The 14,845-nt window shown below is 45.0% G+C and overlaps 1 protein-coding gene across 1 annotated transcript; it reads left to right on the top strand.

The window, feature by feature from the left end:
* The first annotated feature begins 4,164 nt into the window (after positions 1–4,164).
* Positions 4,165–5,241, top strand: LOC119368398 (BTB/POZ and MATH domain-containing protein 2-like). Its single transcript, XM_037633672.1, has one exon. The coding sequence runs from the start codon at positions 4,165–4,167 to the stop codon at positions 5,239–5,241; it is 1,077 nt and encodes a 358-aa protein (XP_037489569.1).
* Positions 5,242–14,845: the final 9,604 nt, after the last annotated feature.

Raw genomic sequence — 14,845 nt, forward strand, 5'->3', positions numbered from 1 at the left:
TCGAGCGGTTCTTCCGCTCATACCTTAGCCGCTCAAGCGCTCAAGGCCAAGCGGTTGCACCGGCCCCGCACCGCCCAACTACCGCCCTCAAGGGTGACTCCGTTCTGTTTCAGTGCGGTAGTTGTGCGGTGGCTGGGCGGTTGGTCCGGTTATTTTCTAATAACCGGTACTACCGCGTGGTGGCCCGGTTGTACCGCCTGGTAAGGCTCTGCCATTACATCGTGAGCCCCGGTTGTACCGGGACAAGGAGCGGATGTATCGCTGAAGTGCTGAAAACGCAGTAACGGTTGGATTTATTAGGGTTGCTATATAAGGTGGTTCTTCCACCTACCACTATCACCTCTTACCTCTCTCACTCCACCATTAATGCTCTCAAGCTCTCTTGCCCGATCTCTCTCTCTAGCCACTCAAACTTGTTGATTTGCTAGGGATTGAAGGAGGAGACCTAGATCTACACTTCCACCAAAGGATATTTGCTTCCCCCATACTTTTTAGTGTGGATTTTGTTACTCTTGGGTGTTTGAGCACCCTAGACGGTTGAGGTCACCTCGAAGCCATATTCCATTGTGGTGAAGCTTCATGGTTTCGTTGGGAGCCTCCAATTAAGTTGTGGAGAGAGCCCCAACCTTGATTGTAAAGGTCCGGTTGCCGCCTTCAAGGGCACCAATAGTGGAATCATGACATCTCGCATTGTGTGAGGGCGTGAGGAGAATACGGTGGCCCTAGTGGCTTCTTGGGGAGCATTGTGCCTCCACACCGCTCTAACGGAGACGTACTTCCCCTCAAAAGGAAGAAACTTCGGGAACACATCCTCGTCTCCACCGATTCCACTCTTGGTTATCTCGCGCCTTTACTTTTGCAAGCTTACTTGTATTGTTTCCTTTGCTTGCTCGTGTGCTTGTTGTTGTTGCATCATATAGGTTGTTCACCTAGTTGCATATCTAGTCAATCTACTTTGATGCAAAGTTTAATTTGGTAAAGAAAAGCTAAAAATTGTTAATTGCCTATTCACCCCCCCTCTAGTCAACTATATCGATCCTTTCAGCCTTCTTCAGCAAAGTGACACAGTAGATTAGGTCATCCTTCATCAGTTATTGTTAAGCCTTTTCTTAGTTAGAATAAACTTCCCCACTCTCATGAGTCTAGCGTTGAGTCAATTTGTGATCCATGTCAACAAGCTAAAAGTCATCAGTTGCCATACCCTATTTCTGTCAGCAGTTCCACTGCACCCTTACAACTTGTATTCTCAGATGTTTGGGGGCCAGCTCCTACCTCTGTTGGTAGACATTCCTATTATTTAAGCTTCATTGATGATTATAGCAAATTTACTTGGATCTATCTTCTTAAGAAACGATATGAAGTGTTTCAAGTTTTCAAGAGTTTTCAGAATCTTGTTGAACGAAAACTAAATAATAAGATCATTGCCATGCAAATCGACTAGGGAGGTGAATACAAGAAGCTCAATCTTTTTTTTCCAGCAACTTGGCATCTCACACCATGTTTTGTGTCCCCATGCACATCAACAAAATGGTTCTGCCGAGAGAAAACATCGTCATGTTGTTGAGGTAGGGTTAGCCCTGCTAGCAAATGCATCCATGCCATTAAAATTTTGGGATGAAGCATTCTTGACTGCCACGTATCTCATAAATTTACTTCCTTGCAAAGTCATCAAATTTGAAACTCCCATCACACGTCTTTTTGGCATTACTCCTGATTATAAATCTCTTCGTGTGTTTGGTTGTGCTTGTTGGCCCAACCTTCGTCCATGCAATACACGAAAACTTGCTTTTCGTTCTAAGAAGTGTGTATTTCTTGGATATAGTCCTATTCACAAAGGAGTTAAATGCCTAGATGTATCCACCGGCAGGGTATATATTTCTCAAGATGTTGTGTTCGATGAATCCGTATATCCTTTCGCGTTCTTGGCTTTGCTGCATCAAAAGCCAAAACGTCTTAACTGAGAGCTTTATTCCTTCCAAAGATCAGGTAGCGGATTCACTAACGCTTTACCAAGCAAAACATTTGAGGAGTTCAAGAGAAATCTTAATGTAGGATAGTTGAGATTAAGGGAGGGTGTTAGACTTCGAGATAGAAGCTTGTTTAAACTCATGTAATCTCAATCTCTATCCTGTCTCTCTCCCATATCTGGTTTGATCTCCTCTCTCCTGCAAACCATAGCGATAGATGGAAACTTGTAAGCCACGACAGGGGCTTCCTGTCTCGATCAATAAAACCCAATGCGGCTCCCTCACGAGGGAGTAGGAATGCTTCCAACTTACACAAACATCGACATGTCTGCAGCGTGACAATTTTTCATTAATTGTGGCATCTAGAGAGGGCGTGTCTTCCCCGAAGACCATGACATCTTGTCGTTTCCACAAATGCAAGCAATAGTGGATAAAAAAAGCAGAAGGTGATGCAGCCGCGAACACCGAAGCAACGTCGAAGAGATGTAGATTCCTGACCGAGGTACCGGTCGGAGATAGCCCGAGGCGCTGCCAAAACCGCACTGCAAACTCACAGCCGAAGATAAGGTGATCCGTAGTCTCCACTGTAGCCGAGCAGCAAGGACAGCCCGTCTCCAGCGGGGTGATGACCGTCTTAATGCATACAATAAAATAAAATAAAAGGGGCGAGGATAAAATGAAAAACATAAAACAAATATTTTTTTCTTGCGGGTAAAAACAAATAATGTAGAAAAGAACAGAGTATCAAAGGAAAAAAAATAAACAAATAATGTACAAAATAAAAAAAAGATAATTATGTGTTTCTTGGAGCAACCAAATTATGTGTTTGCCCAATGGAAACAAAACGTACTCGGCAAACAATTGTTTGTCGAGTACAAAATAGGGCACTCAGCAACAACTGGTTTGCCGGGTGCAGAAAAAATGCACTCGACAAAGAATTATTTGCCGTGTGCCTGACGTTATGCAGTCAACAAACCAACCAACACTGGGCAAAGTCATGGATTCCGGTCGTGATCAGTTCAGCTGTATTGCTTTATATATATGTTTGGGAAAAAAGCTGTATAAGTAGGCGCGTATGTATATGAAGTTTTTGTGCAAGAGCTTTTTTTTTTTGCATGGTAATACGTGTCTCGTTCATATCGTAAAGAACATAGTACAAGTCAGGTATGAACCGACATGACAAAACTGAAAAGATAGCAGAACATCTCTGAGCTTGACACTAACACCCGTCACCTGCCTCCGGCACCATCACGGCGGCCACCGAAGAAAAGAATGACGGTTCACCTCCTCACCCGAGCTCGACGAGGCTCCATCGCTGATATGCAGCTTTGCAGACCTCCAAGGTGGCTCACCAAAAGTCAAGCCATTGCCGTTGAACGAATCAGACCGGGCAACACCCCGGACACGCCATCGAACTTCAGATCTGGCACTCCACCACGACTAAGACGCCCAAGGAGGAAACCATACATGCCATCCACGAACCACGAACTCAGCACACGTTCCGTCTTCCAGATGTCGTCGATGCAGACCACAATCTGCATCTGCTCCTGGACTACCTCCCAAGCTCCACGCCGACGCTGGAGCAAACGTCGTCGCAACGGCGGAGCCCGAGGACCTCCACCACGAGGATGCTGCCACCGCCATGCCATCCTTGCTTGAACAGACTGATTTCCAAATCCATCCCCAACCACAAGACCAAAGGCCTCGTCAGGGAAGGATCCGAAGAATCTTTATTCAGCGCCGCCATCGTTGCCTGTTGGGAGTAATCTTGCCTCTCAATATGATTACTGTCACTTAATTAGTATATCCGGTTGGTTTCCCTAAAAAAAACAGTATATCCGGTTGGTTTCCAGGCTGGGCACTACTACTAGGCCTGTTCATGTTGGTGTAGTAGTTCGAGTGATAGTAGGTTAATTTCGTAGTGAGTCTGGCTTGAATACAACAAGTATTCAAGTAGGCTTAGATAGCTTAGTTTGGTTATATGTCCAAATAGGAATCAAGGTTGCCCGTGTGTTTATATTAGAAAAATATAAACAGGCCGAGTCCGAGTAGGTCTTGCATCACGGTTAGTTCTGGACGTGTGGATATATATACAGGCACTATGACGTGAGTTTGTAACACTGGAAGGTTGAGAAGAAATATTAATTTTTGCACGTGGTGAATTCCAACAACGACGCCCGTAACATTCCTCTTTGCCATGGCCAGCAACTCCACCTCTGTAGTTAGCCTTCCCAAGACGTCGTCAAGATGCATCTCCGAGAGCTTCACCGCGACGCACGATTTCGAGGTAACCAATTACCCTGAGCTCGACGGCATGGGCGTCGGCGAGATCGTTAGCTCAAGCACATTCAGCGTTGCTGGCTACGATTGGAAGATCGACTTCTACCCGGACGGGTGTCGGGAGGATTCTACCGGCGTTGCGTCAGCCTTTCTCTATTGTGTCAGCGAGCTGGCGAAGGACGTGAAAACCAAGTTTACCTTCAATATGCTGGTAAAAGAGGGCAAAGCGCGGGTGTTGGTAACCAGCTTGGCCTTTTCAAAGTTTGAACATGTCTTTTCGCCGGAAAATGCCGTCTGGGGGTTGTCCCATTTCGTTCAGAAATCAGAGCTGAAATCATCGACCAACGTCAAAGGTTGCTACTTGATCATACGATGCAATCTCACCGTTACAAAAGAGCCTCGAACCGTGGCTAAGAGGAACCCTGTCGTGGTACCGCAGCCGAATCTGCAAGACCATCTCAGGCACATGTGGAAAGATGGACAAGGAGCAGATGTGACGTTCAATGTGTGTGGCCAACTGTTCCATGCTCACAGGTGTTTGCTGGCTGCAAGATCTCCGGTTTTCAAGGCAGAACTGTTTGGTCCCATGAAGGAGAAGGCGAGCATCGAGGTTGTCGACATCGAGCCCCTAGTCTTCGAGGCGCTTCTTCACTTTGTGTACACGGATTCCATGCCTGATGATGAGCACTCCAAAGATGTTAAAACGGCAAAGCTTCAGCACCTGCTAGTCGCCGCGGATCGATACGGGCTAGATAGGTTGAGGGCGCTTTGTGAAAGCAAGCTCTGCGAGAGCATTGACGTGGAGACTGTGGCAACAACACTGGTTTTGGCAGAGCAACACCATTGCAAGGATCTCAAGGAAGCTTGTGTTGAGTTCATTGCTGCATGGAATGTGCTACCGGCTGTTATGGCGACCGATGGATTCAAGCATTTGGTTGCAAGCTGTCCTCTGCTCATGAAGGAAATACTGGACAAAGTTTCCTGCAGTGATTAGTCTTGTATCTGTATTTCTATTTCTATGTTTTACCGTGACATTATGAATTAGTGTACGCATTTTGATGCTATTTTCATCATATCAATTTTAGCACTACTTCTATGCTCTTTTGACTAAAAAAATTGTCTCGGTTCTCGAAAATTGACATCTGCCCACGGGCACATTGGCCTGTTTTTCATAAAAAAATACTGATTTTTACGGCTTGGAATTTTTCAAAATTTTGTGTGCGGGCTCGTATAGCAGTGAAGTATAACGGGCCAAAATTTCAGCAATATACGTGCTTGCATGTGAAAGATACAAAAAAGACAAAATACATGCAAATTAGGTGCTTGTATTTTTTTTCTTTTTTTGACTGAAATTTTGTCTTTTTTTGTGCAGCACACCTCACATTATTGGACGAAATTTCACAGCTATTTTCTTTTTGAAACGGAGGCAAAAGATTTGCCTCATCGATTAATTAAGCAGAAGAGAGTTGCCCGGTTAATCAACGGAAAATCGGGCGAAAACCGATACAAACCAACCATATGTGGACTACTCACGGAACATGCAACCCCATAAACACGTGATCAACCCGACAACCATACCCAACACATAACTACCACCAACCTCCACATTGCTACATCGCAAAGAAACACCCAACGAGAGAACCATGGCCGAGGACGACGGGCACCACCAAATCCGCGCTGACAACTCAGACAATAAGGGCAACCCAAAAGACTGATGGCCATCCATCAAGCAGCTGCGGACGCCTTTCTTATGGTGCCACTCTTCATTCTCTTGCTCCTGAGAGCGTCCTCTAAAACCGCCTTGCCAGATCCAGGGCTAGCCGCCTCCAAACATTTGAGCAAGTTGTGAATCTCTATCTGGAAGAGAATATCATTGACCTTGTCACGCACAGAAACCTGCCCAATGGTCTCATGCGAGTGAGTGACTGTAACATCAGAACCTTCACGCTCCGCAATGGCGAGCGGCTGGCTGGACTCCAAAGGATCAGACGCCAACATGCTGACCGCCTCAACATTATCAGTCACAGATACCACCGACACGATGGACTCAGACACCTCTAGTTGCTCAGATGACCTAGGCGAATCCTGCCCCTCAACATGGGTCACCGGCGAGATGACCTCCACATGCTCCATCGGCTGAGGCGAAGCAGGTCTAGCACATAGTTGTTGAAGCTCGGGCATAATCTGCAACACAGGGGCGACGACCACGGCGATGGCCTCGCTTACAGCGGCAGACATCGACGACAAGTTGTCCCAAATTCGGGGGGAGAAACAACCATAGATCTCTTCATCCATGTTCTCCACTGAGCCACCAACAACATCAACTTGACTAACAACATCAACCTGACTAGAAGGACGCGACATAGGAGTTGACTGCAGCGTAGCCGACACAAGAGACAGCTTGTCCAGGGCCGCCTCCGCCCGCTCCAGAAAGCTCCCAACACGCATCAGCAGCTTGGCCTGAGTTGCTAAAGTGGACTGCAGCAGCACATCGATTGGGGGTGCCGAGCCAACATCACCAGAAACAATCGACGCCCAGGACCCTCGATGAAGCGCCTTGTAGGGGAGCGTGGATTTCATCGGACCCCCACAAGAAGCTGGAGCTCGACAATGCTCGGTGCTGAGGCGAGACTGTGGTGGCGCGACAAGGCAAGCCAAAGAGCTGAGTGGACGCCAAGGATTGCGGCACCCGCGCGCCCAATGTCCGTTCTCCAAGCAGCGGGAGCATCGCAAGGGATCTCTGCAAACTGCCGCACGGTGTCCAGGGGCGAGGCATCGACAACATCGAACGTGGAGCCAGGCAGGGATGGGACGAGGAGCAAATGCCGGTGTTGGTGACGCCTGACAGTGCCGACCGCGCCGAGGCAGAACCTCCTGCCATCCAGCATCCATCTCCTCCTCGTGCCCAACGCATGGAACAGTCTGGTCAGCAGTCGGGACCGGGCTTATGTAGACACATGCATATTCATGTAAAAGAATCAATTGTTTTCAAATCTTTCAAGCGCCTTTTTTGAGCGGTTCAAAATGTGGCCTCCCCCATCCACCGAAAATCCGTTTTTCCTTTCTTGAAGAGGATACTAATACTCTGCACGTTGTGCCCTATTCCCCTCTTCAGTTCTTTCAGGTATTTTATACTTGATTTAATTCATCCGGGTATTCGCCAATACAACTCTGTAAAGTTACTCAAACTAATAAATTTATTGGAAAAAACATTAATAGCTTTCATGGACTGTTGGACATATATACATTTCTCGAAACATTTGTTATTTGTTGAAGCAATTTTAGATGTTATGAGAATAACTTTTTTTGTCAGTCATGAACATTCAATTTGACTGACATAAATGAATTTTTTTTATGAATTGTAGAATATATCACAAGTAATAATTTTCTGTTGATTTTTAAATATATTTTTTATTAAAAAATTGAAATTTTAATTTTACTTATATTTAAAGTTTCAACATGTTTTTTAATTAGGCTACATTTGTTTATATTGTGTTTATATTTTTTTCAAATGCATGATTTATTTTTTATTTGTTTTCAAACAACCCTGCAATCAAATACAAAAAATCTCTTGTGCCCCCAACACACCCAATAAAATGATAAATTTTATAGGCGCACTAGTTCGACGAAGAGATGATGATATAAGTGTAGTATGGATAATGGATATAGGTTTTTGTAATCTGAAATAATAAAACAATAAGGTAGCAGGTAGTAATTAAAAGTGAGCATAAACGGTATTGCAATGCTTAGAAATAAGTCCTAAGGTTCATACTTTCACTAGTGCAATCTTTGAACAGTGTTAACATAATTGAATCCTATAAAAATCCCTCAACGTGCAATAAAGTATCACTCCAAAGTTTTTATCAATAGCGGAGAACATAAAAGGAAATTGTTGTAGGTAGCAAACCACCACAAAGTTATCCTTTCCGGTCCATCTATTGAGTCATCCCTATAAGTGTCACAATCAGCCCTAGAGTTCGTACTAAATAACACAATATGATACACATCAATCAACTCTAATGTCATCTAGATACTCCAATGTCACCGCAAGTATCCATGAGTAAATTATTCGATATGCATCAAACAATTTCAGATTCATAATATTCAATCCAATACAAAGAAATTCAAAGAGTACCCAAAGTTTCTATCGGAGAAAGTAGGATGAAAACGTGTATCAACATATGTGCCTAGATTACCCAATTGTCATCCCAGAAATCCGTAAGTTGATTACCAAAACATACATCAAGTGACTCAATAGAATAACCCATTGTCACCATGAGTATCCACATGCAAGACATACATCAAGTGTTCTCAAATCCAAAAAATTCAATCCGATAATAATGAAACCTCAAAGGGAAAGACTCAATTCATCATAACAATATAGGGATAGAAGAACACCATATGATTCCACTATATTAACAAAGCTCGTGGTAAATCAAGAACATGAGAGAGAGAGAGAGAGAGATATCAAACACATAGCTACTGGTACATACCGTCAGCCCCGAGGGTGAACTACTCCCTCCTCATCATGGATACCGTCGAGATGACGAAGATGACCCACGATGATGATTTCCCTCTCCGACAGGGTGCCGGAAAAGGCCTCCAGATGAGATTGCTTCAGTATAGAGGCTCGCGACGGCGACATGGAAGTTCTAGATTTCTTTCCAGGGGTTTCCCTATTTATAAAATTGTTTGACGGTGTTTTCATGTAAGGGGGAGTCCCGAGGGACACATGAGCTCAGCCCACACGCCCTAGAGGGGAGGGCGCGCCCCCTAAGCACGTGGCTCCCCTGGACTTCGTCCGGTCCACCTCCCAGGCTCCGGGGGTCTCTTCTTGTACATAAGAAATCATTGTAAATTTTCGTGGCATTTGGACTTCGTTCGGTATGGATTTTATGTGAAACAAAAATAGCAAAATAAAAATAAAATAGAAACTGACGCTTGGCACTAGGTCAATATGTTAGTCCATTAAAATAATATAAAAGTGCACCAAAACCATGTACTCGCTCCATTCCTAAATATATATCTTTTTAGAGATTTCACTATGGACTATATACGGAGCAAAATGAGTGAATATACACTATAAAGTACATCCATATACATCCGTATGTAGTCCGCATTGAAATCTCTAAAAAGACTTATATTTAGGAACGCAGGGAGTAGAACTTAGGTAAATATTGCATGAATATTTCATAAATTATAGATCCGTTGGAAACGTATCACCCTACATGTCATAACCTCGCTTAAAATGTAATCATTCGGTCACTTGTTTTTTTTAGAACAAAGAACCAAATTTGTGGCATCCTTTTGAGAAATTAAGAAAAGTGGTATTTTTTTGTAACCCTAGCCCGTAACGTGGTAGTTTTTTTTGTTGCTATTTACTCGTTTAAAGGACCAATGATCTATATATGCTACTTAAATATATTTAACACAAAAGAATAATACATGGTCTGTAGTCTGTACATGACTTATAGGAAAGGTACCCGTTCTTTTATATTTTTGACATCCTCCATAGGAAAAACTAAGAGGTTTCTCAACAAGACAATATAGCAGACTATTCTGTGACAATGAGTGACAAAGAAGTTTATTCACATAATTGAAATCTGAATTATATTTTCGCAATAAATCATAAATATTATATTTCTGTTTGAGAAAGCTCAAACCTGCAAATCAAGTACTATTCAGACAATCACGCCATCCACTAATCCAACTCATAGGTCATAACCATTGGTTCGTAACTTCTGTTTGAGAATTGGCCAGCATGTTACCGGCTTGGCAGTCGGCCAGCAGGAGCATCGACCTTCACGAGCGGGAGCGACAGCCGGGGAGCATTGACTTTCGCCAAATCATTAGCTACAAGTGTTTCCACAAACGGGCGCACTCCTCGGTCGTGTTTGGCTCGGCCCATTACTCCTTCCACTTCCACGAGCGGTTTCTCTTCTGTTTCTTCTTCTCTCTTCCCGGCAGCCGAAGCAACTCCTCTTATTCTCCTTCTCCTTCTCTTCTCTACCTTTCTTCCTTTCCTATTCCTCTTCCTCTTCTTCTCGATTTGGAACCCTAATCGGAGGACGAGGCAGTGGATCGAATCCGTTCCGTTCGTTTTCGTGGATGCACTATCCAGAGGTCGTCCATGGATCCCAATGGTTCGTGCTCCTCTCCCCTCCCCTTCCCTTTTTTTGTGATTTCCCCCCAATAGTTGTTGCGGATCCCCTAGGTTTGCTCCTGCTTGGAACATGTCTTTTCTAGTGCTCTATGATCCCGAAGGGGTTTGTTCTCCCGCGTGATTTTGATCGTATTTGTGTGATTCGTTTAGATCAAGGTTGCTTTCCGTCTGATTCGCTCAGTGTAAGCTCACTCCCTAGGGTTTGTGTGATTCGTTCACATAAGATTGCTTCCCGTCCGATTCGCTCAGATGAAGCTCACTCCCTAGGGTTTGTGTGATTCGCTTAGACCAAGGTTCCTTGTCAGTATTTTTAATGATCTGCTAGTTGTGTAGATGAAAGACTCTTCATGTTAGGAGTGCAAGGAGTGTTTGGGTGCTAAGACTGGTTTTGATTTGTCTTGTAGTGCTGGTCATCTAACATCTTTGTCAAATAGTTAGATTACATTTTTTTTTTGTTTCTGCTAAAATAGTTAGAGCATATTTGTGCAGTTTCAGGTGGCTGCTATTGACTATCTATGCTAGTTTGCCCTAGCCTTCGGTGCCGCTGTCGATGTTTACTTATGCAATTCTATGCTGATTGCATAACAGTGCTAGCAAAGCTATATGAAGCAGGGCGCAAAATCAGTTGATTTTTCTTACGGCCAAGTCGAAGAACCACACGACGCACAACCAGTTGTACAAGGCACACAGGAACAGCATCCAGAAGCCGAAGCGCCAGCGCCAGGCCACCACCAAGGGGTACGTTCATCCTGCTTCCCCCCTGCAGCCCCCGAGATCCACATATAATATCTAGGACGCCGCTAACTGCCACACGTATGGGCGTTAAGGAATCTGCCCACACGTGGCTAAGAGGACCAGCCCACATGTCTGTGTATGGGCAAAACAACTAACGCCCACACGCCTCTTTTTTTCCCTCCCGGTCCCTCTTATACGCGTGTGTGTGGACGAAATAGATAACGCCCACACGCCCGGTACGTCAGGCCCGCACGCCCCACGTGACACTTTACCGCGCGCCTCGCAGTTGTCATGGGCCGGATCCTCGTCCATGTTCGTTTAAGTGCAGTTGCCATGTCGCTGAACTACGGTTGCCATGTCGGACAACTACAGTTGCCATGTTTGCTCAACTGCAGTTGCCATCTCAGGTCAAAGTTTTAGATTGTCATTTTTTGGCCAACTACAGCTGTTGCCATGTGTGGTCTAGTCTACTGCATTTGCCATGATTTCAAAACTTTAGAAGTTGCCACCTACTAACACTAGGCAGTTGCTACGTAGCCTACAAAAAAAGGCATGGCAAAAAACATGTTCGGGTAAAAGAGAGAGTTGCCATGTGCTCACAAGCACGCTAGGGCAGTTGCCATTCAAAAAAGAAAGAGTTGCCATCTGCTTACGTGCACGCTAGGGCAGTTTGCCATGTACCATGCCAAACATATGGCAACTGACATGTTCGGGTAAAAAAAAAAGTTGCCATCTGCTTGCAATCACACTAGGGCAGTTGCCATGTACACTGCAAAACGCATGGCAACTGGCAGCTTAGGTGTGGGAGAGGAGGCGGGGGTGTGGGCGAGATGGCAAACTGCCCACACACCAGCCCTTGTGCGTGACTGAAACTGGTGTGTGGGCGAACTGCTAAACGCCCACACACCGGCCCCTCCGTGTGGTAAAATGGATGTGTGAGGACCTCTCTCACACATCACACACGCGAGTTGTCCTACGTGATATACAAAATCAGCTAATTCGTGCCAAGATTCGTGCAGAAATTACTGGACGGTGATCGAGGCGTGTGGGTGAGTTGGCTAACGCCCACACATGTGGGCGTTAACATTTCCGAATATCTAATATGTGGTCACGTATTTTCTACTGCAGCTTCACTGTTTGAATCATGGATAACTGTTTGGAGTGCAGATTTTTCTATGGTTTAGCTTGTTTCTTTCTTGCAAATATCTGTAATCATGCTAGGACTGTGAATTTGTGAAGAACAATTTGAAGCACCCAACCCCTGAATCTTTTCTAGCATTTTTTGTGTTGGTTCTAGTGTGTGTGGGATTATGGCTCGTTGAAATCTGTTTTGCTCCTTGGATATGTTTTATGATCTGTTAGTTGTCAGCATTTGTGACCTTCATGCGTCACCTCCATATGTCATCTATTTTTTGTGTTTCGGGGTAGGAGTTAATTGCTTTTTGTCTATTAGTGCTGCTCATCTGTTTTTGGTTGCAAGGGGATTTTAATTTCTGTTGCCAGGGAATTTTAATAGGGAAACTAGTTTCTCTGACAAAATGCACTAACAATATGTACAGCCTTCTTCTACTAATGAATTCGATAGAGGAGTCTTTCAAAATCTTTTAATTTTTTTTTGTTTCTTTTCGAATATGTGGATGTCACCAGGATCTGTTTAGGTACTGCCTTTTGGGATTGTAGTATATGCTATAGTACACACTTCACCTCTGAATTTAGTTGTACATTTTCTTTTCGCAACAAGAGTATTACTTAGGAAGCAATGTAATCCTACTTACTTTAACTAGGTTGTTTCGATACTGCTTTTTTGAGATTGTAGTATATGCTACAGTACACACTTCACCTCCGAATTTAGTTGTACATTTTCTTTTTGCAGCAAGATTATACCCTAGAAAGCAATGCAATCCTACTTACCTAACTAGGTTGTCAACTATGTGGTTCAATAAGACTGTTAAGAAGTTCTTTGACATTCAAAGAGGTCACATCAGGTAATGGTGAGGTATTTCGGGGGTATTTTTATACCCACCTTCTGGCCTATCTCAGCCTCGAGGAGGGCGGTTAGGCTGCTCAGCTCACTCGCGTTTTGACAGCACACTGCCATCAACCTCCTCGTCAAACTCTAGGAGCAGCAGGCGTCTTCGCGGGTAGGACTGATTTTTTCTTGCGAGTCTATCCTCGAGTTCCTGCTCGGTCCAAAGGACCTTGACCCATTTATCATTAAGCTTGTACTGTTCGGACTTGAGCTTTTGGCTCTTCTGCTTGATGCTTTTGGTCGTGCCGATTAAATGTCGGTGAAATGCTTAAGCCGAGGATCCGCCAGGGGCTCCTTGGGGACGTCGAATTTGTCGGGTCCGAGGCTTATATCCTCCTTGGACTTCGCACAATAGTTGTCATCTTCGGGGTCGTCATCGTCCTTGTTCGTCATCGCCGTTGATATTCCTAATGTCGGCGACTTCGCTTGTATTCTGGTCCTCGACGCCGTCTGGAGTAGCAGTCTCCATGGCATCACCATTATTAGTGGCGTTGTAGTTAGCATCACCGTTACCTATGCCTTTACCACAACGTCTCTTGCGTTGGCGTTTGGGCGGCTCTTTGCATCCTTCATTATCTTGGGGTCTACCATGTAGATGTCAAGTGGAGATGGCTGTCCAATTGCCTGTGTCGGAGGTGATGAGTGGCGATGCGGTATCAAACATGTCGTTGACATCTTCATCCATGTTGCTTGTTTCCTTGAAAGGCTTAGTCAACTAGGCGGGTGGAGGGTGGGGAAAAGATTCCTGGTTCTCCAGGTTTGGCTCCGATCCAATCGTAGACCATGGTCTGATCGTCCGAGATTCCAAGATTTTGAAATCGATCTAACATCTCATTCATGAGCGTGAGGTCGCCCTCGCCCACCTCTTGACAGTAGGCGGAGCTCACCTGAAGTTTTCCCAAGGTGCCACCTAACATAGCCTTGGGATTTTCGCTGGCCAGGCTTCATGCCTGATCTATTAGCGCAGGGCTTGGATCCGAGCTTGAAGCCATATCTGAGGTATAGATTGTTCCATGGCCCTGATCCAAGATTGAATCTGTTGTCGGGCCGGCGTCGTTTATAGGATCCTTGGGCTGGTCTGACACCATGCCGAAAATGGCAAGTTTGCCACGAGAGAAGTCCGCTGCGTATTCTGGATTGCTAAACCTGATGGTCTGGTTGAGGGAGAGGTTCTCGGCCTGGCCGAGGTGAACGGTTGAGTCGGAGTGCAGCATGATGCCGTCAAAGCGAAGAGCTGGCCGGGGACAAAGGTTCTCCCATGGCTGATGCCATCGTTGATCGAAAGACAAGCCATCGAGCCTTTGCGACCACACAGCGGGACCTGCATGACCACCAATGTCGGTGCTAAAACCGACGGATCTCGGTTAGGGGGTCCCGAGTTGGTGATCTTGGAAAAATGGTAACATGAAGTAAAGGGGACACGGTATTTACCTAGGTTCGGGTCCTCTCGAAGAGTTAAAACCCTAAATCCTGCTTGTATTGTATTGATTGTGGATGGGGTATAAAGTACAACACAAGATGATATACATTGAGATCGTATGAATGTGTTTTAGTTTCCAAAAACCTAGCCTCTACGGACTAAACCCGTCGGCTTGTATAGGCACCGGGGGTATCTAGGGTACAAGTATGTCGGCTGCAACTAGGGATAACACGCCGATCATTTGAATACAC

The sequence above is a fragment of the Triticum dicoccoides genome, chromosome 2B, assembly GCF_002162155.2.
Source record: "Triticum dicoccoides isolate Atlit2015 ecotype Zavitan chromosome 2B, WEW_v2.0, whole genome shotgun sequence".
In the NCBI taxonomy this organism is placed as follows: domain Eukaryota; kingdom Viridiplantae; phylum Streptophyta; class Magnoliopsida; order Poales; family Poaceae; genus Triticum; species Triticum dicoccoides.